This window comes from Tetrao urogallus (assembly GCF_951394365.1).
Source record: "Tetrao urogallus genome assembly, chromosome: 16".
Classification (NCBI taxonomy): domain Eukaryota; kingdom Metazoa; phylum Chordata; class Aves; order Galliformes; family Phasianidae; genus Tetrao; species Tetrao urogallus.
Window position 1 is genome coordinate 14462729 of NC_136829.1, and position 24328 is coordinate 14487056.

General features: G+C 48.5%; 1 protein-coding gene across 1 annotated transcript; it reads left to right on the forward strand.

Annotated features, from left to right (window-relative positions):
* Positions 1-501: 501 nt before the first annotated feature.
* On the forward strand, positions 502-23860 carry B4GALT5 (beta-1,4-galactosyltransferase 5; the record flags this gene model as incomplete). The annotated part of the gene is made up of 9 exons (XM_079543322.1): positions 502-628; positions 16608-16742; positions 19437-19550; positions 20102-20226; positions 20828-20944; positions 21724-21911; positions 22092-22214; positions 22735-22836; positions 23713-23860. 9 exons carry the CDS (start codon positions 502-504, stop codon positions 23858-23860), a joined length of 1179 nt encoding a protein of 392 aa, XP_079399448.1.
* Positions 23861-24328: the final 468 nt, after the last annotated feature.

Genomic DNA, 24328 nt, shown 5'->3' on the forward strand with positions numbered 1-24328 from the left:
TATCCCTAGACCATGTCTAGGCATCCTCAGTTGTCCCATCATCAAGCTATCATCAGTTGTCCCATGGTCATCACTGGTGTTTGGGTGCCATCACTGGTGTTCTGTGTCCCAGAAGCCCACTAGGGTGCCCCAAGACCCTGTCTGCCTCAAGGCCAGCTCTGGCATCGAGGCCACCGCTGACCGTCCGAGCATCGTGGTGTCGTGGGGCTCCTACCGACTGTCCTAGGGCCACCTCTGTTTCCCCGGGGAAGCTATTGGTGGGAACCGAGCGAGGGGCGGGCTGCGCACGTCGTCCCTTGCCGAGGAACCCTCCCAGCAGCGTACTCTGCAGAGGGGGCCGGAGTTTGCAGCCGGTCCTCGCTCCGCCCCGCCCCGCCCCGCGCCGCTGTGGCTCCTTCATGCGGCGGCGCTGGGCGCGGGCGGTGGCTTGGAGCGGCTGCGGTGCAGCCCTTCCCGCCGGGCCTCGGCGCATGTGAGCGGTAGGGCGGCGGCACATCGGCCATGCGGTGGCCCCGCGGCCCCCGCGGTGCCTGGCGGCTACTGCCTCGGCGCTCGCTGCTGGCCGTGCTCTTCCTTTTCTCGCTGTCCTCCTCCTTCCTCTATTTCGTCTATGTGGCGCCGGGCATCGGTAAGTGGTGGAGCCAAGGAGCTTCTCCGTTCGAAATGCTGAGTAATGCGGAACGGCTGCTGCAGCATTCCTCGAGGGCCAGAGTGGGGTGCGGTGCTCTTGGTACCCCACTCTGCGCTGCCCCGGCCCCGGGCTACGCGCCCCCGCTTGCCGCTGGCGTTGGAAAAAGCCCGGATCGGGGGAGGGGTTCCCCCCGGATCGCGTTGGATGTGTGCGTGGGAGCGGGCTCGTTCCTCCGCCGTGGGCACGCGCGGTCGTTCCCGTGACTCACGGGAGGTGCGGGCCGGGGCTGGTTGTCCTGGGCTGGCGGACGGAGCCCGATCCGAACGTGCTGATCTCGTTGGAGCTGGGAAGATAGCCCCAAGCCCACCGGTTGCCTCATACTTGGGAAGAGGCAATGTGTTAGACGTCTGAGTGTTCGCGATCAAAACTCTCCCTACTTTATTTTTTTTTTTGTAAAACAGAAAGATGAGTTATGTATTTTAGAAGGATGGGTACTCGTCGCTGTTTTTCTGTATACAATACTTGAAGGGTGGATGGAACGGCAGCCTAGATGGCCAGCACCGCGCGCCGCTGCCTGCAGGACTGTGCCCGTTCGTGGGGGGCGGGGATACTGATGCCTGGGAAAGCAACTGTTGTGTTTGCACTGTGTATCGCGTTTCTGCGAGAAGCCAAGGCTCACGGTCAGCGTGGCCTTCAAGTCAGCGCTTAGTGACGATTCTTTTGAAAGGGTATTTATTTTAAAAGAAATAAAAATCCTGCAAATGGAATTTTCTCCTTGAAATGTCATTGATATTGCTCGTGCCGTCCTGAGTTCGGACATTACTGGGAGACTTGTGCATGTTTCTCAATGTGGCTTAAGTGATCGTTATTTAGAGAGCATGTCCCACTGGTGCCCCTGGGTTCTGGGAGCCTTTTGCAGGGCAGAGTGGGGTGCTGTTAGTAAGTGAAGTATGTGAGCAGGGATGCTCGTTCTCAGGATGACCTGACTGGGACTACTGTCCCAGGCCTGAGGCTTGGTGGCCCAGGGCTTTGCTGTCCTTATGCGCTGGCAGCTGTCATGTGGATTGGCTTTAGAGTGGTCAAATGGCTCTCATGCATCTGATTGAGGATGTTATTGTACAGGTGATGTCATGTGCCCCCCCCCACCCCCCAAGTGCTGCTTGGTGTTTCTGTGGCTGTGCTGCCACAGATGCATCCCATGGTCCTGTGCAGGGCACACAGATATCTGTCCTGAGAGCTGTGGTGTTACATTGTCTCATCCACTTTGTACTGTTCTGGTTGAGCAGTGTTCCTGGAGATGCCATAGGATATAAAATTTGGTGTAAAACCAGCTGTCTTCTCAGAACTTTTCCCTGCTTGGACCACAGCTAGCACATTCACATTCTACCCTGTACTTTCACCATCTGAGATGCTAAGAGATGAAGTAGAGACTTGAAGGTGGTCCATGTGGATGTTAGTGCTGTTCTGTCACCTGACAGGGAGATAGATGACTCAGAAGGTCTGGCTCTTGTTTGTTCTTCTCCCTGCATCCCCCTCCAACTTTCAGCCAAAAACAATCAGTTTGTGGTAGCCCAGACCAGTGTTCCTGAGGCAGCTGTGCTCATCATCCTGCTGCTTTTGCAGGCAGTTTGATTTTTAGGCCAGTATGGTAAAGAGAACTTGAAAGAAAAGCTATTTGTCCTCATAAGATGTGAACAGTGCTGCAGACCTCAATAAATTGAGCAAATGGTGTATGATGAGGGAAGTACCAGACGTGGTATAAGGCCTTAGCCCTGGGATGGCTGTCTGCAGAGAGCCCAGTGCAGGCTGAGATGTGATTAATCCCACTTCTTGGTCATACCTTAGTTTAAAAAAATAGCCCAAATAAATGGGACCTGAAGCTGAGGAAGCTGTGTACGATTTTGAATCAGTCTTAAGGGTCTTTAATTTGTTCTAAGCTGATGAAAAAAGTGCTCCTACAGCAACCATTGGCTTGTGGAAGAGCAGGAAGAGCTGAGGGCAGTCTGTCCTAGGGCCAGGTGGAAACTAGTGGTTGTGATGGATGTCTATGTGAGGACACAGTCACCTTGGTAGAGAGCAGAGGTGTCCATAACATCTGGTGCAGGCTCTGGATGGGGATGAGTTGGGCGGAAAATGCTGTGGAGTTGCTGAGGTTTGTGTTGGAGTACTTGTGTCCCAGTGCCAGGAGAAAACTGGGATAGTTGCACTTCTAGGTGCTGTCTCAGCATATTGGTGAGGAGCTTGATGGAGGGAGATGCTTGATGGCTGGAGAAGCAGTAAAAAGGCTCTTGGTGCTCTGTAGGTAAAGCCTGGCTCAGATGCCAGCAGGTGCCACTTCCCCATCGACATTACATGTTGCTGTCCTGTGCCCCAGGCTGAGCGGCAGTGGCCTACCCTTGACTGCTTGAGTCTTTGCTGTGCATGATGGAAACATGAGGAAGAATTTTGTTTGGAATCATTGAGGGCATGAGTGGGAGAGCTCAGCACCTGTGGGCAGGAGCTACACTTGGCACCTACTGGGAGCCTAGAGCTTTTGGGACTACTGTTTGTGTGTCTCTGGCTAACTTTGTGCCTGGGGTGTTTCCTCACTTACGTCCCTAAGCAAGGCTTCACCTATGAAGTTGAAATTTTTTGTCACCACAGATTTTTACAGAGCAATCCAATGTCAGCATTCAGCATCTCTTCACAAATAACACAAAACAGAACAAAAAATAGAACACAAATAAAATGCTTGACTGTTTCCTTCTTCAAGCTGCACTGCAAGAACTCATGTCCTTGGTTCTGGGCCTACAATGTCCTCTTAGGAAGCCATTGGGCACTGAGTGGCTTGCACAGAGGCAGCCAGGTCCCCTTTTGCCCCACACTGTTCCTTGGTGCTCACAAGCTTTAGTTTCTGGTGCAAATGGGATTATTATGTGGGTCTGTCTCATTGTGGCTGTTGCGAGCTCTGTGAGGCACCAGTTGTTCTGCTCTTGGCTGAGCTCAGGGCCAGGTAGGGCTGTTCCAGATGCAGGGGCCGCGGGGCTGCTACTGTGCCTCTGTCCCGTGAGGACGGGGGGCTGCTCCTCATGCTGCAGCCTGTCTGATGTGGAGGGCTGTAAGCTGCATGGGGCTGGGAGCAGGCTTTGATTTAGTTATGAGCAGTTGCACTGAAATAATCTTTGGAATAAGTAAGGCCTCCCTGAGATCTGACAGGGATCAGCCTGCTCGATAACTCTGCCTGCAGCCTAGAGACTGGGCTGGAAGGATGCAGGTGCAAGTGGTGGCTGCCACACAGGTGTTGCCTCTAAAAGCTGCTTCTCCTTAATCGAACCTGGGAGGCTTGTGCTCCTGGAATTCATTCAGAGGGCTGCTGGTGCTTCAAAGAGCTGTGGTAAGATTCTCTGGCTGTCATGGCTTTTCACATTACAGTTGACCCATATGAATCTACTAAAAGTGTCTTTCCTTGTTGGCTTTGTGCTTGTATAACAGGAACCAGGAAAGCAAGGAAATTCTATATTACTACTTCCAGGTGCAAGACTCTTCCAAGATGCTTGTACTTCTCTTTCATTTTGATAACTCTCACATCACCAGTAGGAACTTCTTAAAACTTCTTAAACCATGCCCTTAATACCCTTTGCAGGTAATCACCAGATACCTGGAAAGAGAAAGGTCTGAGGCCTAGCACATGGGTGGCTGCTTCTAATTTTTCCTTCTTCAGAAGTTGGGGCCTCTATTTTAATTTATTAAAATCTTTTTGAAATTGGGTCCGTGCAAGTATTTTTCTTTCCCGAATCTGTTTTAGGAAAGTAATGCAGAGAATTTAAGTTCAGTGAAAGTTTGTTACCTTTGTAGGTAAGCTGTAATTGAGTTGGGTTTTACTTCCTCCAAGCTTATTGGGAATTGCTCCAGACCTTTGTACAGGGCACGAGTCAATAGCATGGGGCCTGGATTAAATCTGTGATGCGAGAGTAGTTCACATTTCAGTGGTTTGTTTCTGTGAGTGTATGGCAACGGAAAAGACCTGGTCAGCCCTGGGAGCAGAGGTGAAGGCAATTCAGCTGTGTGAGCAGAAGGGGTGGAGCCTGGCTGCACCTCTCTTAGACCTCATTTAAGAGCTCACTGCCACTGGGGAAAGATTTCTTTCTGGAGATCGCTTGTTGGTGAGGCTTTCCCCTATCAACCTAGAATCTTTTGATACAGGTGAGCAATCTTCTTCCCTTCCTTTATAGCACCTTTTTATCATGCTGTCCTTCTGTCATCACATCTCTGTTGTAACGCCTTTCTCATTGTATTGGTGTGTCTAATTGCTATAGTGAGCATGACTCGTGAAAGTCACAAAGCCTTCTAGGTTAATTCCTGTGAATTAATTGTGTCAGAACTTCAGTGATATGCAGTGGATGAACACTTAGAACAAAAGTGTTGCCAGCCTGGATTTCCAGGAAATCTGACCACTGTGGGCTTGGGAAGCCATCTAGTTTCAACAGGCTCCAAGTCACCTCAAGTAGCTTCAGGATGGAGAGGAGACCTCTGGTCCTGCTGTGTTGTACCTTGTTGCTTGTGTTGTACTGCTGGCTCAGGTGTGCTCTTTAATTGCATGAATTCTGCCAGCATCCCCTAGGACGTGTTCCCCTGGGGAATGGAGTTGAGGCTGTGCGGAGCTATTTGTCCCTTGCTTGTCAGAGCTGTCCGTTTTGGTGCATTTTAATATCCACACAGTGTATGGGGTCTTTGCATGCACTGAACTCATGGGGGCCTCAAGGTGGACTCCATGGCATCAGCTCTGCAGAACCCCGCTGTAGTAGCACTGAGACTGCAAAGCAAACCCAGGAGAAAAACTCCCCAGGGCAAAAGAAACCTTTTCCTCACCAGCTTTGTTTTTAAAGTAGTAGTATTGCAATAGGATGTGTTTACTTTGACAAAAACTGTGCTAGTTTGTTTTTGTGAGGTTTATTTCCATTTTAGCTTTTCCTTGCGTTCAGGTTGTTCTGGCTGTATTTTTGTCTGGCAGCACTGTGAGCATCAGTATATTAGTGTGGTTAATGTGTGTTTTGAGGCTCTCACCTCTCCTTAAAAAGTAAAATCTTGGATATATGTTTTAACAGAGAATGTTAAATTGTGTTTGTTAAATCTAGCACTTTGGCAAGTGGCAGGGTGTATATGAACCCTTGAGTCATGGCCTGAACCAGTGATTGATCGCCTGAGGCAAGGACTGGGTCAGCCCTGGGAGCGCAGGTGAAGGCAATTCAGCTGTGTGATCAACAGGCTCCACACCTCCTAGACCCCATTTAAGGGCTGACAACCTCTGGGGAAGGATCTTTTTTTCTGGAGATCCCTCCTTTTTAGAGTTTTCCACTGTGAGCCTAGATCCTCGGGTATGGTTAAGCATTTCTTCCTTGATTGTTTCTTTCTCACCGTAATAATCTTTCCAACTATAATACCTGTGAAGTACCATCCTAACCGTGCTACTCTTCCAGCTGTACAACACAGGGTGTTTAGCGTTGCTTCAGAGCCACTATTATTTTTAGAGGAAAGGTAGATCCGAAATCTGGAGGGTGCTGTTAAGTGCATGGCAGGAGGATGGCTCTGGAGACATTCTATCTGCTGCTTGGCTGGGCCCAGGAAGAGTGGGAAATGCACTTGTGGGCTTGGGCACAAGGCAGGAGTGACCGGGAGAGTACAGAGCCCTGTGTTCACTTACAAAAAGAGTTTTCTGGGTCTTTCTGGTGTTGTTTAAACCTATACTGATCAAGTGAGCTGTGGCAGGTTTGTTGTGTTTGTAGTGACTGGACACTTAGTATGAAGTCAGAGCTGTAGTAATCTTTTGTGGCAGTCCTTGTAAATAGTACTGCAGCTGTATGATAGGCTGGTTTGAGCCCCAACATCAAACCCCAGATACAGAGAAACTGCAAGGGGGTTAGTAGCTGCTTTAACTGTGTTTTGGCTGGAAGCACTTGGCTGAGTGGGGATGCAGCCATGTGGTGCTGGTTTAGGGCTGAATCCCTGCCTGGCAAGGGGAGCATGCTGCTGTGCTGATGCTGTGCAATGCCTGCAGAGCTGTGCTCTCCTCTCTCTCTGTCTTCCTGACCTGAGATGTAAAGACTGGAGTATTTCTGCATGGAGAGTGTCTCTGCACATTTGTTAACAGGAAAAAAGCAAACATGGTGGAAAAATCCTTTGTGCTGCTGTCATGTTGTGGTGTGGGCGTTGTTCTGCCAGGGCTTGTTTACATATCTAGGGAGTTATGGCAAGCTTATTGATTGGTTTCTCTTGAAAACTATTAGCAAACAAATAGTCAGAAGGATCTCTTCAATCCTGGCACTGCACCTGCCTGCCTCCTTTGCGTTGGAGAGGCTGAAGGCTGGGCTGCACTGGAACTTTAAATGCTCTGATGTGCTGACAGTGTGCTCCTGCTGAAGGTCTAATGGGTTGCCATGCAGGCACAGTGTCTGCCCTCAGAATTGTGCAGTCCTTGGGTGTAGGGCCTTCTTTCACCAGTGGCTGTGAGTATGCTGCATCTTGCACAAGGATTTGGAATTAGCTACATGGTTGCTGATGTTGGCAAGGTGCCTCTGGGCTCTTAAACAACAGCAACCAAAAAATCAACAAAGCATACAGAATAGACCAGGAAAACAAATACTGCAGTGCAACAGGTAGGCAGGAATTAACTGATTCACTTGACTTCTGAAAGCAGGAAAGCATTGCAGTGTTCCTGCACATGGTGCCTGGAATATCACTGGGGCATTGGGCTTGAGCTGTGTGGTGTCATGCAAACAGCTGGGCATGTTACACCAGGACCCCTTGTCTTGTATCACTGCTGCTGACTTGATGCAGGTGGCAGGGCTCGGAGCTTAGTCAGTGCGAGTTGACAACCCAGAAAACAAATGAGAAAAGGTATTGGTGATGCATGAATCGCAGGCAAATAGAAGGGCCATATGCCAGAGCAGGTAAACCCCAAACTGAAGTGTCAGGTCACCTGAGCTATGTCCAAGATTTGCTGTGTTTGCTTACTCCTTCTGGGACTGCAGCAACCATCTGGAGGGGATTGTGCATGTGAGGTCCCTCTCCCAAACTCCCAGTCTTAAGGAGCTGGGGGAGGATGTTTGGCTATGGCTCCAGCAGCATGTGTAAAGGCAGTGGCAGCCAACCTGACCAGAGCCCACTGCTGGGGTGGTGTGAAATGCTCCAACACATGCAGCTCTGTCTCTTCTTCTGCAGTCATGTTTTTCCCCTTCAGTGTTTTTCCAACTGGTATCTTGCTGCCAGCATTCATATTAATAATGCATGACTTTTTTTTTTTAAGGTGCTTCCTTCCCAGCATCCCTTTCAGCTGCTGAGTCAGAGAAGATTGTTATAGCAGCAGCCTCTGAAGCAGTGAAATGCCCCTGCAGTGCTCAACTGTATGTCATTTATCATGCATTGTTACTCTGCAGGCAGCTCTTTCTTGACTCTGGTTGAAGATACAAATGCCAAAAAGATGATTTCTATTGCACCGGCTGCACCACATGCTCAGGAACAGATTTTCTCTGCTGAGCCTTCCTGTGTAGCATTTGATTAAAGGAGATCTCATATTTGCTTCTGTTTTAGAAATCCTGTGAAGGTTGTGTGGTTTTTTTTTTTTTTTTTTTTTTTTTTTTTTTTTTTTTTTTTTTGCATTGCCTGAGAACATGCTTTAGGACTGTGCCTAAAGCCACTACTCTTTTCCTTTATTCATAAATTAAGCCTATTTTTTTTTTTTTTTTAATTCTTTGCATTCCTTCAGGATCCATGCCTGAGCTTTTTAAGGTAATTATGCTGACAGAAGGCCCATGATGTGTCTGCATGGGTAAATTCACCATGGCTGTGGGAACATGCTGCTGCTGCATGCAGCCTGGGAGCCACAGATGCAGCAGGGATCTGATGGGCTCAGCAGGGGCTGCTGTTCTGGGGTCAGCCCTGCTGCTGAGTGTGTCCCACATCCCTGTCTGGTACCTGGGATAGGTGGTAGCTGTGCTGATTCCTGTGTTATTTACTTTCTGTTGGCTCAAATAAAAACTTGCTGTGTCCTCAGGAGCAGGTCTCCCCTAGCCCATGCTGTGGTGTTTTGTTTTCTTTTTCCTCCTGTGGTTGAGGTCAATGGTATCTCCTGCCAGGGCAGTGCTTTGATTGTTGTCCTGCAGTCACCTCTCAGGGCCGCTTCCCCTCATTACTTAGGGAGCCTTGCAAAAGAAGCTTATGGATTTCTGTGCCCTGAGTTCATGAGACAGTGCTGGAGCAGCAGGGGTGAACGTTGTGTCCAATGCTTGGTGCTGGTGGGGCTGTGCTCACAGATGGAATGTCACCCACAGCTAGTGAGACAAGCACTGGGCTTCTTGGCTAATGAGATTTGGGTGGATTATGCTATGTGTTTAATGAAGGGCTAAGCTCATTCCTTATTTGAAATGAATCAAAGCCCTTGAATGTGCTGGTCTGGAGTCCAGCTACTGAGCAAGACCATCATGTGTCTATGGTCCCATGGCTTCTGTTTCAGAAACCCAGTAGCTCAGCAGGCACATATCAGACATCACTGACCAAATATGAAATCAGATAGGAAAAGTTCCCAGTGATAGGGATGCAGGGGCACGGAGATGATAATTGCTCAGTGTTGTGATGAACTTTAGGGAGGGTGTTTTCCTTTTCTCACTTTCAGTTTGAAACTATTTTCCCGTATGTGAAGCTTCATGCTTGCAGGCTGCTGGCACGCAGGCTTCTACCTTCTACATGAGCAGCTGATATTTGTTGTGAGCTTGTTGTGTCCTTGTGGCAGATAACATTCTTCAGAGCTTTCACAGGCAGCCCCACCAAACCCAACTGCTCTGAACTGGGAGCTGAAAGTGTTGGAGTCCCCAAGGGCCTGTACTTGCCACCAGGTCCCTGGCAGTAGCACAGTGTTGGATGCAATGCTAGCATCAAGCCTACCATGCAGTATTTATTTCTGTGCAGGCAGGAAAGGATAGAATTATTGATACAAGTGGATAGAGGTGTGTTCAGTGCCTTTTTTTCCATCCTCTGTTAGATAGACTGTGCACTCAGGGTCTCTCTGAACCAGCAGGGGAAGCGGTTCTGGGTGAATAACTGTCCCTTTCTTGCAAGGTTATCTTTTTGTTGTTGTTCCAGGAGGTGTCAGTGCTCTTGGCGGCTTTGTACCTGTGTGTGCAGTCACTGCTGTAAATGTGTGTGCTGCCTTCACTGTGGGAAAAGGTATCCCAACTGTGTTAAGCAAACAATTTACAATACACCGGCTATTCAAATAATCTTCACTGTTATTAAGAAAAATATGTATGTATATTCCAGTAACCTCTCTCTGTCCTGCTGTTCTGCAGAAGTGAGGCAGCTGCAGGTGCGTGGCTCCAGCTCTGTAAAGGTGACCATGAGTATGATCTGAGAGGTAGCAAGTAGGCAGCATGGAGGTGAGTTGATGGCTACTATGGAGGAAAGAGATACTGCTTCTGCTTTGAGGTGAATTGACTTGCACTGTTCTCAAATAGCAGATGCCTGTGCTTCTGGTTCTCTTCCAGTGCAAGCACACTGCATATCTTGTGTCTGTAGTTCCATGCAACCTACTTCAGGCTACTTTTGGTGTTTCAAGGCCCTCAGCAGGCTTGCTAGCTATCTGGCAAGTCTCTGCTGATCCCTTTTGGACAACTCTTGGTTTGCTCCCTCACAGCATGGAGCTTGGAAGTGCTGCAGAGGGAGAGCAGGAGTATGGCGGGGAGGCTGCCTTAGTCTGTGTGTCTTGTTTGTTTTGCAGCCCTACTTCCTCTATTAACTAATGAGTGTTCCAGATCCCTGGTAAACAGGTGTGTGCGTTGTGGAAACACCTGTTGCTGCTGTGTGACCTTCAAGTTTCTGTGGGGAAAGAGGGATGATAGTTTTGTGTCACTCCCAGTGCTCACCCTCTGTGGTCATTTGGTCTGTGGAGCTGTACTCTGCAATTTCTTGGCAACTAAAGAGTCCCCAGGTGATGAGGGGTGGTCCCAGTGTAGGACAAGCAGGATGATACTTTGGGATTATGGGAAGCTCATCCACATCCCATCTACAAGAAGGGCTGTAAGGAGGATCCGGGCCTCCTTACAGGCCTGTCAGCCTGACATCAGTGCCAGGGAAGGTCATGGAACAAATCCTCCTGGGAGAGATCACACAGCTCGTGCGTGATGTCCACGGGATCAGGCCCAGCCAGCATGGGTTCATGAAAGGCAGGATGTGTTTGACCAACCTCATCTCTTTCTACGACTGGGTGACCAGACTGGTAGATGAGGGAAAGGCTGTTGATGTAGTTTACCTAGACTTCAGCAAAGCCTTTGACAGGGTCTCTCACAGTATCCTTCTGCGGAAACTGGCTGCCCGTGGCTTGGACAGTTTTACCCGTTGGATAAGGAACTGGCTGGCGGGCCGTGCTCAACGGGTGATGGTCAATGGAGTTAAGTCCAGCTGGCAACCTGTTTCAAGTGGTGTCCCCCAGGGGTCGGTGCTGGGGCCCATCTTGTTTAATATCTTCATTGATGACTTAGATGAAGGCATTGAGTGCACCCTGAGTAAGTTTGCAGATGACACCAAGTTGGGGGGTGGTGTTGATCTGCCTGAGGGCAGGGAAGCCCTGCAGAGGGATCTGGATAAGCTGGATTGCTGGGCCGAGGTGAATGGGATGAGGTTTAACAAGGCCTAGTGTTGGGTTCTGCACTTTGGCCACAACAACCCCATGCAGTGTTATAGGCTTGGGGATGAGTGGTTGGATGACCGTGAAGAGGAAAGGGACCTGGGGGTGTTGGTTGATGCTCGGCTGAACATGAGCCGACAGTGTGCCCAGGTGGCCAGGAGGGCCAACAGCATCCTGGCCTGCATTAGAAACAGTGTGGCCAGCAGGAGCAGGGAGGTGATCATCCCCTGTACTCAGCTCTGGTGAGGGAGGGCGCACCTTGAGTACTGTGTTCAGTTTTGGGCTCCTCACTACAAGAAAGACGTTGAGGCCCTGGAACGTGTCCAGAGAAGGGAACGAAACTGGTGAGGGGTCTGGAGCACAAGTTTTATGAGGAGCGGCTGAGGGAGCTGGGATTGTTTAGTGTGGAGAAGAGGAGGATCAGGGGAGACCTCACTGCACTTTACAACTTCCTGAAGGGGGTTGTGATGAAAAAGGATCTGGCTCTTCTCCCAGGCAAATAGTAGGACCCAAGGAAATGGCCAGAAATTGTAGCAGAGGAGGTTTAGGTTGGACATGAGGAGAAACTTTTTCTCTCAGAGGGTGGTCAGGCACTGGAATGGCTGCCCAGGGAGGTGGTAGAGTCGCCGTCCCTGGCAGTGTTCAAGAGGCGTCTGGATGAGGAGCTACGAGATATGGTTTAGTAGCTTGTGGTAGTAATAGGAATGGGAGGGTGGTTGGACTAGAAGATCTTGCAGGTCATTTCCAACCTTGCGATTCTATGATTCACAGTGTGTGCCCCAGGCTGAGCTTGTATCAGTTCTTTTTCCTGTTGGTATAGAACAGCAAAACCTGATGGATGGCAGTGTGGCAGCTGTAAGCTCCCTGTCCCTCACAGGCTGAGATTTTGCTTGTAGGCAATGTTCCCATTGCCCCTTGCTTGATTCTGAACCAGGCCCCCTTTATCCCTTGCTGAGCTCACTCACTGAACAGCTGTAGAGGAGCTGCTAGGTCACTGCTTGAACTGATGATTGAGCACCTAGTGAAGGGGTGTCGCTGGCACAAGGAAATTGTGCCTGTGCTCCCCATGGGCCCAGAAGGGGTGGAGCTACCCTGGGCTTGTGTAAGGCCTAGCCACTGAAGAGAGGACATCTCTTGGACCTAGGCTACTTCTCGCGAGGGAGCGCTGCACAGCCAGAGATCTCCTTCACCAATTGGATGAGTTAAGTTCTTTAGTCTATATATGACTGTTGGTCTAACTGCGAATACTTTACCTTATATATCCAAAAACTTGTGAAGAAGCAATTTTGCTTCTTTATAAGCAGAACAACAGCATAGTTGCTGCTTAACTGAGATTAATATGTAACTTTGTTACAGAGCATTGCTCCCAACACTGAAGGTTAGTATAAACTTGGTTTATGATGCTGGGGCACTTAACTCATATTGCTTCTGGGCTAAGGTTTTGGAGTTTCTCAGGATGCTGTTGGAGCAGCACTGCTGCTGGCAAGTGTGATGTTCCTGGGTGTTAGGGCACTCTAGGGGGCAGTACAGGAGCGGGTGACAAAAGCTGATCTTTATTAGGAGCATGTGACAGGGCTCACCAAACTGACTCCCGTGTTCTGCACCCTGCTGGTAGCCAGGAAAGCATCACACAGGCCAAGCATACGATGGGATGGCTCTGGTGAGCTTTCAGTAAGTTAACGGATAGCAGGATGAAATACTTCTAATGAGGTCATTCTCTGGGAGAGAAACAATATCAAACATGTTTGGTATTCCAAGGCTACCTGATTCTTGATAAGCTAACAAATGCCTTCGGTTATCAGTGTCCTTAGAAAATCAGGGCCAGCTGTACAGGCTGCCCCACAGTCAACAAGGAGTGGATCCCATGGGGTGTGTGCAGGGAGCAGGCAGTGAACAATGGCCTGGGGCTCTACCAGTAAAGCTGCCCTCTTAATGTCTAGATTAAGAACCTAGGGAGTGTTAGAATAATCTGGCTTCCTCATGCTTCACAGTTTTTAAAATTTTTCTTACCACTTCAAGATGCAAACTCCAAACATTGGGTCAAACACCACTGCAGTTTCTGATCTTCCCCCTTGCCTGGTGCATGTGAGGGCTGGTAACCAGCCAGGTTGGGAACACTGCTCTGTAATTACCTGATAGGTACTGCTGCCCTGCTAATTCTTAAGCCGTTTAACTTATCAAGTAACTCCTTACTGTGCTATTTATAGGCAAAGGGATAAGTTGCAGTGTTGGTGTTAAATTATACAAAACTAATCAGAACTTCTTATTTAATTGTTCTGGCACTGTATACTTGGGAATACAGTGCTGCTGCACAGGAAGGCTAATGGAGCCTTAGGTCTCCTGGTATGTTATCCATGGGATGCTGTGCTGCCCATCTTCCTCATTAATGTGTTTAGAGGTTCTGTCTATTGTAACTACCTTTTCCTTAGAGGCTGAGTGTGAGTGTGGTTTGAAAACTGCTTTATGTTGCTGATGAGGCTGTATTGGGATTTGCTGGAGGAGCTTTGTGACAGTGCCCTGGGGCTTTCCAGATCTTCCTTCTCATCTCAAGTGTCTGATGCTGTATGAATCCAGTGCTTTATGTGCTCTCCTGGTGCCAAATGAGTTGTGTGTGTGGTTAGAATTTATTGCTTTGTTGTTCCAGCACTTGCTTCAAGGGCAGGGCCCAGGCTGACCATATGTTTCGTTACATCCGGAGGGAAAGGAACCCCCGAGCAACTCCTCAGTGCTGACTGTGACAGAAAACTGTAAATCTCCATACAGAGACAGATGCACTGCTTCTTCCTCAAAGCCTGGGTGCTCATACCACTACGGAGGCACAGTGCTGGCATCCATCTGGTCCCTCTTCCTGGGACCTTGCTGTCCTTGAGCTGGGGACAGTCTGGTCCTTTGGGAACAGGAACAGGACCTGAGCGGCTCAGACCCAAACTTGTGTTTCCAGCTGGCTTGGGTCATGCTCAGCACTCTCCCAAACAAACTGCTGTGCTAGAAATTGCTCTACTGTCATTTCTTGTATGTGTTATCACAATGAAATTAATTTTCCATGAGGGAGCCAGCTGTTTCTTAATTAGAAGTGCTCTGAAAATACCAGCTAATAAATGAGTAGGGTAAGACTTCAGTGCTTATTTCTGCAATTGGACTTCTCTGATGTTGCTGCCCCAGGGTTGTTGAGTACCAGTTTTCCCCCCCACCCCTTCTGTATGCTCACTGAGGTGTGGGTTGGAGGGTGCAGGTCTCTGGGTGCTGCTGTGACCCTGTCATCCCAGCAGGATTGGCTTGTCCCTTAAATTAATGAGAATAATGTTACCTCAATCACTTGGGCAAACAGATTTTTGAATATTGCTTGTTTTCTATGTGAATAAATGAGGGTCTTCTGGAAATGCATTGGGGGGGGTGGGGGGTGGGGAGAGTTCCTGATGGTGGTTGAGATCCCCTCCTGTCCTTGTGCAGCTTTTTGTGATGTAGCCTGGCTGCAAACACTCTGTGGATGTGGTCTGAAGTGCTGTGTGCTCAAATTGAATAAAGAGAGAATGCTAGTGTAATTTCCCATGTGGTCTGATGTGATTATATTAGCCATATCTTGCATTGCAGAGAACTGTTTTCTAGCTGAAACCTGGCTCAGCCATGCATGTTGCTCCCAGTGCAGGGGCCATGGTTACAGCCAATGATGACAATGATGCTGATGGCACTGCGACTCTGGCCTTGGAGGCAGCTGAGTTGTGCGTTATGCAATTACAGTCTGCTCCCACTACAATCAAAAGCCAAGGGAAGTGTGGGCCTGTGTGGTTTTGAGTACAGCCCTGGCAGCTGCACTGAGCTGATTTGGGCACTGTGCGGGTATAAAGAGTGAAATGTTACAAATAATGTGTTTTAAATGTGATTTCCTGGGACACAGGAATGAGTGTGTATAATGGCACTGGGTCATAGTGTGGGGTCCATGGCATCAGCTGGGGAAGTGAGGTACTGGGGGGGTCTTTGGTGCATGGCTTCCGACCCTCTTAGCAAAGCAGTGAACATCGGAGAAGGCAGTGCTGCCTGGAACAAAGACAGGCTTGTTTTCACTTGAGTTCCCCTGAGGGTGGTAATGGCTGTGACAATCTGTTAAGGATTCCCACTGCAATTTCATGAAAGTCAAAATGAGCAAGTCATGTCATATGGGCTCCTGTGAGGCCATGCTTCATCTCCCCCGTTAGGGAATGGGGAAAACAAACACTACATTCAGCGCTGGACAAACCCCCTGTTCCTTAAATTAGGTGGGGATTGGATGCTGATTTGTGTCTCTTCCATTCCTTCATGCTTCGCCAAATCTGATGTCACTTTATGTAGTGAATAGAAGGCATAATGGAGTAGAAAGCTAAATGACTTGTTCAGCATCAGCAAGCTGTTCTTTGCACTGACTCTGGCCCTGTGTGAGCTGTGAAGTGCAAACATGGTAGGGCCTGGCTGCTGTTATTGCAGCCTGGTGCTGGTACATATCTCCAGCAGCTCCAACTATCCTCTGGCTTGCCTTGAGCAAACAAGGAGAGGCTGTGCCCTGTCTTGTGATTTTTTCCTTTAGGGGTTTGGAAAGGGAAATGGCAAGCCTTGAATCCTTACTGTGATGGCTAAGGTGGAGGTGTGCCTTGCTAGTCCTTGTGCTGCTCTTTACACTCCAGCTCCTGCTCGCTGCTGTGCTGGTGTCACCCATCCCATGGGCAGGAAGAGGCTGAATTGCTGGGGAATACACTCTGACAAACTTTGAGGCAAATTCATCTTTTTCAATCTTTGCATTTGCATTATGCACTCCTGTGACCTCCATCACTGGCACATTTGAAGGGCAGTGGATAGGCCAGGAGGGGCTGGGAAGAAGCATTAAATGAGCTCTTTTTGCTGCTGGCCCTTTGGTACTATAGTGGTAGTGTGCTGGGGCAGGCTGCAGCAGGCTGATGAAAAAGCACCTAAGCTATAGAGTGAGATATTTACTTATATGGGAAACACACTGAGTTGGACATGGGCAGAAGGAGGAGACACGTTTATGTATCCTGTTTTGAGGCACTAGTTTGGCTCACTTCTGAATTAAATGCCTGTCCTTACACAGCAGAAGACATAATACAACCTCTGACACCAATGGCAACTGGGCTAATGGGTCAGCTCATCAACTGGCTGCAAACGTGTTCTGCCCATGCCATGACTTCCACGGAACCTGGGTCACCCCAGCGTGTGTGGTCTAGAGCTGTGCCAGCAGCAGGGAGCTTCAGGGCAGTAGGAAAGCATTCAAAAGTTTTGTGTTTCACTTGCTTACAACAGGTAATGCTCATGGAAATATGTTTGTTTTTCTTGCAGTGAACACCTACCTCTTCATGATGCAAGCCCAAGGTATCATGATTCGTGAAAACATGAGAACAATAGGAGCTCAGGTGTATGAGCAGGTGGTCCGCAGTGCCTATGCCAAGAGGAACAGCAGTGTGAATGACTCAGGTATTTCTTTAACAATTATTCTAATTAAAACTTCCATTTCAATTGGAAATAAGGTTGAACTCAACTTCTCTTCCTTGAAGGAAATAATTTATGTTGATAAATGCAGGGTGGGAGTTTTGACTATTTTATATATATATATATGTGTGTGTGTGTGTGTGTGTGTGTGTGTGTATTTTATTTCAAATGTTTCACTTAAATAAAGGGTAGAAGTAAGTCTTGATACACCTCAAATGAGTGGATATTGAGCTGCAAGTCTCTTTGCTTTCCTGGCACATCAGCATGTTAGATTCAATCACTCTGAGGATAAACAAACTCAGACCCTTTAGCAGGAACTAGGTGATCTTAAAGGTCCCTTCCAACCCAAACCATTCTATAATCAGGTTTCAGATTTAAAAACAAAACAAACAAAAAGAAAACAAACAAAACTTTTGGGCTTATACAGGCTCACAGAGTCCTGGCATCACACATGGAGGAGCCTGTGCTCATCATCTTCATTGCCCAATACAGGGTGAACTGCAGTGAGTTAGCAGAAGAGCTGCCACCAGCCCTTGATCAGACTGTGAGTAGAGCACTGGGATCCAAGAGGCAGCATTGGATCCCAGGCCATTCCCACCCCTAACATACAGTTAATGAAAGGCTTCCAAATGTTGCTATAAATACAGTGCAGCAACAGAAGTGTACTGTTTGTATATAACGTGGCATGAGGCATTGCTCCGGAGCTGGGGCTAGCAGGTGTGACACTGAGGATGCGTTCCTGGCACCCACATGTCACCCGCAGTCATGTTGCTGCTGGCTCCATGTGCTGAGCTGCAGCATGAGTCTGCAGTGTGTCACTAGAGCTATGGGAGCTTTAAAGGTCAGGATGGCTTCCTGGGTTGTGTTTTCTTATTATTATTTGTAAAATGCTGTGTCCCTCCTGCTCAGTTTGGGGCTGGAAATGTCAGCTGAAGATGCCTGTTGAGGAAGGAGCTTGCTGCAAACTAGAGAGAAGGAGACTGGGTGCTTTGGTGATGTGAACCTCTAACTGGTGGGCTGTCATAGGGTCTGAGCTCTATGAAGTGGGCAGTGAAATGCTGCTGCCGAAAGAACTGGCTGTGCCCAGACAGCAGCTCTGCAGGTGTGGATGGACAACCTCTCTGCTCTAATCTGCTATACACCAGCCTTGTGTGGCTCTCCCCTGACTGTGAGGTTAGAGCAGGTGGTTGTGGCAGCGTCTGTCAGGGCATGTGGCCCTGTGACCACAACTACGGTGCTAACACTGGGTCAGCATCTTCCTCTCTGAGTGTTTTCAGAGCCCTCAGCATGATCTCTGCGGGCATGCTGTGTATATCCGATGATGTAAATCTTCTTGCTGTGTGAGAGCCGAGGGACCCACGCTGTGCATGCAGGCCACGTGGCAAATAAGCCATCAGAAGGTAGCAGAGGCTTCAGGGCATGAGGAGACTGGCTCCTTCCTGGTTGTCCCAGCACCCAGTGGGCAGGAAGCTACTAACGTTCTTTGAGCATCCCCAGTGAGGCAATGAAAGGCAGCATCTCTGTATGGAGCTGGCTTGTGGATGTGTGTGCCTTCCAGCCCCTGCAGCTTTAATTTCTAGGCAGGTGGCTTAAATGTGGTGTTTGGTACTGAATGGCAAGGTGACAAAGCACAGAGTGGTCAGCTGCAAGGACAAAGTCCTTCTACTTTGCCCGCTATATTCATGGTTTGCTGTGTTTTTTGCCCCGTTATTAAAATGAAGAAGTAATTTATGACTTCTTAAGCATTTTATAGTAGATGCATTAATAAATTTCTGTGCAAGTGAGCCAGGAAGATCCTGTCATATTTCAGCAACAAACAAAGCACTCCATGCAAGGAACAAGAGCTGAGTTTCACTCTGTCAATGAAATCAAGCATTGAGAGCATGTTGCAGTGGTATGAGCTTAATGGGAATCTGTTTATTAAAATCTAGACAGTATCACTAATATGTAGGGAGGAGAGGGCAGGAGTTGGAGGTGATGAATTCCAGTGTCCTAGTGGGCTTGGGGTATGGGGCTGCCTGGGATAAGGTAGTTGCTGCAGGGACAAAGCCCTTGGAAAGGGCTGAGAAAGTGGAGAGGCAGCATCCTCCCATGACAGCTGATGCATTACTACAGAAAGGAAACTTCTCTTGTGCTGGGAACATAAGTTGTGGTAGGCTGGAGCTGCATATACAAAGTTAATGACTGGGTAGACATAGAAAGTGGAATTTCATAACTGTGCAAAGATGTAAAGCAGCTGGAGGTGCCAGAAGTTCAGGGGCTTTCACCAGAAGATGAAAGGAAGTGGAGGAAGAAATGCTTGAGAAATGGGCTGTGGCCTGCTGGGGTGTAGAAGCTCAGCATGAACCCTGTGATCCGCATCTGGCTCCATGCTGGCCCTGTATTCCTGAGCCCTGCAGGATGCAGTAGCTTCTTCTTCACTGCACCCCTTTGCCTTGACTTGTCTGTGATGCCTGAAGGCAACAGTCTAATCAGGAAGCTGGCAGTTTCTCTGGCATGGCTTCACCCAAGGCACTGAGGCTGCACCTGTGGCACTGGGTCATTGTGGCAAACCAGGGGCTTGTGCCTCATGAGGACACCCCTGTGACACTAGGAATGTGCTCAAGGTGTTGGGGTTTGCTAATGGTGGACAGGCAAATTGGTGTAGACTTTCTTTTCCTTTTTTCCCCACTTCTCCAGATTATCCTCTTGACTTGAATCACAATGAAACCTTTCTGCAAGCTACAACCTTTCTTCCTGAAGATTTTACGTACTTCCCCAACCACACCTGTCCTGAGAGGCTCCCTTCTATGAGTGAGTACTCTGCATGCCCAGCAGCTCCGTGCCCCTTACCTATCATGGCACAGCACACTATGGCACTCTGCAGCACCCTGGTTCAACTCTGTCCCAACTATCCCACAGTGCTCCAGAGATGAATGATAGCACTGTTCTGAACTGTCCCTTCCTGGGAAATCTTTTTTTACATGATTGCAGATATTAATTCCTGCTACACTGGAGGAGTGTCTCCCTCCTGAAGCTTGCTTATTGCCTGGTAAACACGCACAAAAGGGGAATTGTGTGCTGCTAGGCAGTTAGGAAGCTGGGCAGCCCTTTTCCAGCTTCCTGACTGCAAAATGAGCACAGGCTGCAGGGTGCAGTATATAGGAGTAATGCTCCTGCATAGGCAATATTAATTGGAAAATTAGCATTTGCAAGGTAGATGTTTCTGAAAAGGGGAAAATGGCTCCTTAGTTGTCCCCAGTGTCTTGGGACGGAAGAAGCCATCTGTGCTTGATGCTGAGGACATGGCAGGGCCAGGCAGGCACCGCATGGTTCCTGACCCCCTCCTCCTGCCACCTCCCCAGAGGGCCCCATTGATGTAAATATGAGCGAGATTACGATGGAGGACATCCACCAGTTCTTCTCCAAAGACCCTTCCATCAAGCTGGGAGGCCACTGGAAGCCGAGCGACTGCCTGCCTCGCTGGAAGGTGAATGGGCACTGAGGAGCACCTCAGGGCAATGGGGTACTGGGGATGTTGGAATCTATGTATCTGATGTGCTGCAGAGTGGTGGGTGTGAGGATTCTTGGGAGGTGGGACTGCAGCAGCTGCAGAAGAAATGCTGCTGCTGATGGCTGTGTTAATGACACATGAGTCAGCTTTGGATTTCTGCAAAGGCTGTAAAGAGGCTGCAAGGAATTTGCCCACCTGGTTCCCACTGATGAGCATCCAGCATGTTCCTGTCCTGTGTGGGAAGGAGTTTCCCTGGGGAGGAGAGGTGACAGGGAATCTACCCAGAGGGAGTGGCACAGCGCAGTGTAGCTGTCCTGCTGCTGCCTCTGTGCTGCTGGGCAGGGGCACAGGGATGGGGGCTGCAGGCCTTGCAGGATCAGCAGAAATTCCCCCAGAAGTGAATACCAGAGCCCTGACATGGGGGTGGGAAGGCATTCAGGCTGCCCGGCCCTACGTGGGAGTCAACTCATTCATACAGGGAAGAACAGTGCTGATGCTGTGCCAGCAGGCATCTCCTTGGTTTGGGGTCTGCAGGGAGCTGCTCTTGGGTTGCAGCATGAGCTTTTTTCCTCCTCAGGTGGCGATCCTGATCCCATTCCGCAATCGCTATGAGCATCTTCCAGTCCTTTTCAGGCACCTTATTCCAATGCTGCAGCGTCAGCGTTTACAGTTTGCATTTTATGTCGTGGAACAAGTAAGTGGTCATGATGGGCAGCGCTGGTGAGTATGTTCTGGTGTCAGTGCAGCAGCAGCTTGCCAGCACAGTTCTGTTTTGTGTCCTGAGGGAACTCCCTGCTAGATCTGAACTTCTGAACCTCTGGTGTTAATGTTGCAATGTTTAAATTGTCCCATCTTAAAACTGGCAAAGATGTTGTCCCAAAATGACTGCTTTTAATCTAAAAAATAAAGCAGACATTCAAATTTCTTGAAAACACTACACTTGAGGAGTTTATTATTATTTTTTTTTTTTTAAGACATCTTTGAAGCAGGCATTTTCAGTTTCCACATTACCTTTGTGTGTCTGTGGCATCTTCTGGGCCTCAAGGATGTGCTCAGCTCTGGTCCATGTGATCTCTGGGAGGCTTCCACCAATGTGGAACATCAGGCTGTAATTTGATGTGCGTATGAACTGTTGCTTGAGCTATACAGCTTCATCTACTCTGTAGACATGCCTTCTTGTTTAGTTGTCCTTGCTCTTCTGGGTAGTAGCCAGTGAAGATTGTTAAAATTTTTTTTTTTTTTTTTTTTTTTTTCAAGTATCTGACTAGTAATTTTCACATCTTTATTTTTGCTGTTGTACATTCCTGGTATGTAAGCTTTGGTTAATCCCACTAATCTGTCTGTTCCAAGATATCACTTCTTTCTGAGCAGTGGACTGGGGATCGGACTGCTCTTCAGCTCCCTCAGTCTGTGTGGGAATGCCCTTGCATGGCATGGGACTCCCTTTGAAGGTGCCTCTGTTCTGTTCTCTAGGCTGGTACTCAGCCCTTCAATCGTGCCATGCTCTTCAATGTTGGCTTTCGGGAAGCGATGAAGGACTTGGACTGGGACTGTCTCATTTTCCATGATGTGGACCACATACCTGAAAATGACCGCAACTATTATGGGTGTGGACAGATGCCGAGACACTTTGCTGCCAAACTGGACAAGTACATGTACCTGTAAGCACTGTTCTTCCTCTGCACTGCAGCAATAGATAAGGAGCAGTGTTAGATTTTCTTATCAAAGGCAGGAGTGTAAAGTAAAACATTAAAAGGAGAATGGAGGAGAGTATTCTCATAGCTCTGGCAGGGGCTATGTGGTGGCTGATGCCTTGGTCCTGACCTCTCTCTCCTGCTCAGGCTTCCCTATAATGAGTTCTTCGGTGGGGTGAGCGGTCTGACTGTTGAGCAGTTCTGGAAGATCAATGGTTTCCCCAATGCCTTCTGGGGCTGGGGCGGCGAGGATGACGACTTATGGAACAGGTATGTCTCTGCCTGTGTCCTGCAACCCTGTAATGGGGTAGCAACAGAGCTTTGTGCAACACGCTGCTGCCGCCAGCTCTGTGGAGCACAGAAATTCCAAGAACTCAAATTTCTGAGCATGGTGCTAGGAGCAGCATCAGACTCATAGCATTGTTGTATCCTTGCTGTGTTGTGCTCAACTGAGCTGGGCAGAGCCAGCCTGGCTGACATAGGTCCAGGTGGGTGGCACTGCAGGCTACAGATAGAAAACAAACTGAGGAAGACTGGCTGTGAAATAATGAGCTTTGTTTGCAGTTTTCCATGGTGGTGATGTCAAACAATCCCCAGCTGATCTTTGGGTACCTTGAGGTGCTGAGATTGGCACAGCATAGACAGAGGTGGGGGGTTTGCACAGTGTATCTGCCTGGTGGAAAGACAAAGCTGCTGTAGAAGCCATGAGTGCACTGATTGTACATGCTGGCAGTGTTCACAGCACAGCATGTGCAACAGTAGACTTTTTTTCTTTTCCTTTCCAATGCAGAGTGCAGTATGCAGGCTATTCAGTGACTCGACCAGAAGGAGACACAGGGAGATACAAATCAATTCCCCACCATCATCGAGGAGAAGTGCAGTTCCTAGGAAGGCAAGTGATTTTTACTATTACTCTTAAGGAACCTGAGACCTTAGCGAAATTTACAGTATGTACAGGGCTCCTTGCAGCTGTTAAAGGGCAATAACAACTGTAAGCTGTGAAGAAGACGAGAGACAAACTGCTGCTGGGACTGCTCTGACACATTAATGTGAAGGCAAGGGGATCCTAGTGTGCCTGCAGCTCCTCTGAAGGCTGCCCTTCCTGCTTTCTGCCATGGTGTTGCCCACCTAAGCAGGGTGACCTTACCACTTTCCCATGGAAACATTTTGTTATGCTGACATTTCCTGATGCTATCAGGTCTTTGAAGCTAGCTTAGGCGCATCCTCCTTTGCTGTGACCCAGAGCCTCCTTCTTCCTCCTGGCGTATCTGTTTCTTAGTACTTTTCCTGCTCCAACTCCCCTTGACTTCCCCTTGCCCTGAGTGCAGCTAGGTGTCAACACAGCTGTACTGCAGGGTGGAGGCTGGGTCCTATCCTGCCACCAGACTGCTGTTTTTTTTGTTTTCTGTTTGGTTTTTTTTTTTTTTTTTTTTTTTTTTAAATCATGTTTCCTCTAAATTTGGTTGAAGCTGCTCTTGTTGCAGTTTCCTTCCCCAAAATACAATTCATCTCCTTTCTCATCACTCAGACTAACACCCTTAGATCTGCTTTTGTGCATGATCCGGTTTCCTAAAAATGGTGAGGACTTCCACCTCAGCCAGGAGCTGGAGCTTTCCCTGAGCCCAGGTAGACTTTGGGCAAGAACTGGAGAACAAACAGCGTCTTCATTAAAGTGTAGAATTTTGTGATGCTGGGAATGCCTGCATGCCAGGAATTCACAGAAGGTGATGTGACGTTGTTTCATGGGCCTCTGCTTCTCTCTGAACAGGTATGCCTTGCTGAGGAAGTCAAAAGAAAGGCAAGCTCTGGATGGCCTCAATAATTTGAACTACTTTCCTAATGTCACATATGACGCCTTGTATAAGAACATCACTGTCAACCTGACACCAGAGCTGGCTCTGGTAACTGAAAATTAAGTGGAGAAAATAACTTTGTTCTGCCCTTCAACAAGAGAACATCATACCTGACTTTCTTTTCCAAGGGTTGTTGAGGACAAAATACTTTGTCTAATGAAGGATCACAGTATTTTGGAATATAAGGCTGAAAGTGTGTGCACAGATTGTCCCAGCTGGCCCAGCCCTACCCGGTCCTCACGTGCTGAGCTCCACAGGCTTTTTTGTTCCCTGTCATTTGCTTTCTGGGTTTCAGGACAGCTGTTGGAGCCGCTGCTCTCATCTTCACATTCCTCCAGCAATCCTCAGCTCCGGGCTCAATTAGGGCACGTTCTTTCCTCTGGCAAGTGTTGGGAGCAATGCAGTTGGAACTGCCCTGGTGGGAGACCAGACAACTTCTGGTACCATTCTTCTACGTTTGTGCTGTGTTTTTTTTTTTTGTTTGTTTGTGGTTTTTTTTTTTTTTTTTTTTTTTTTTAAATGACCTGCTTA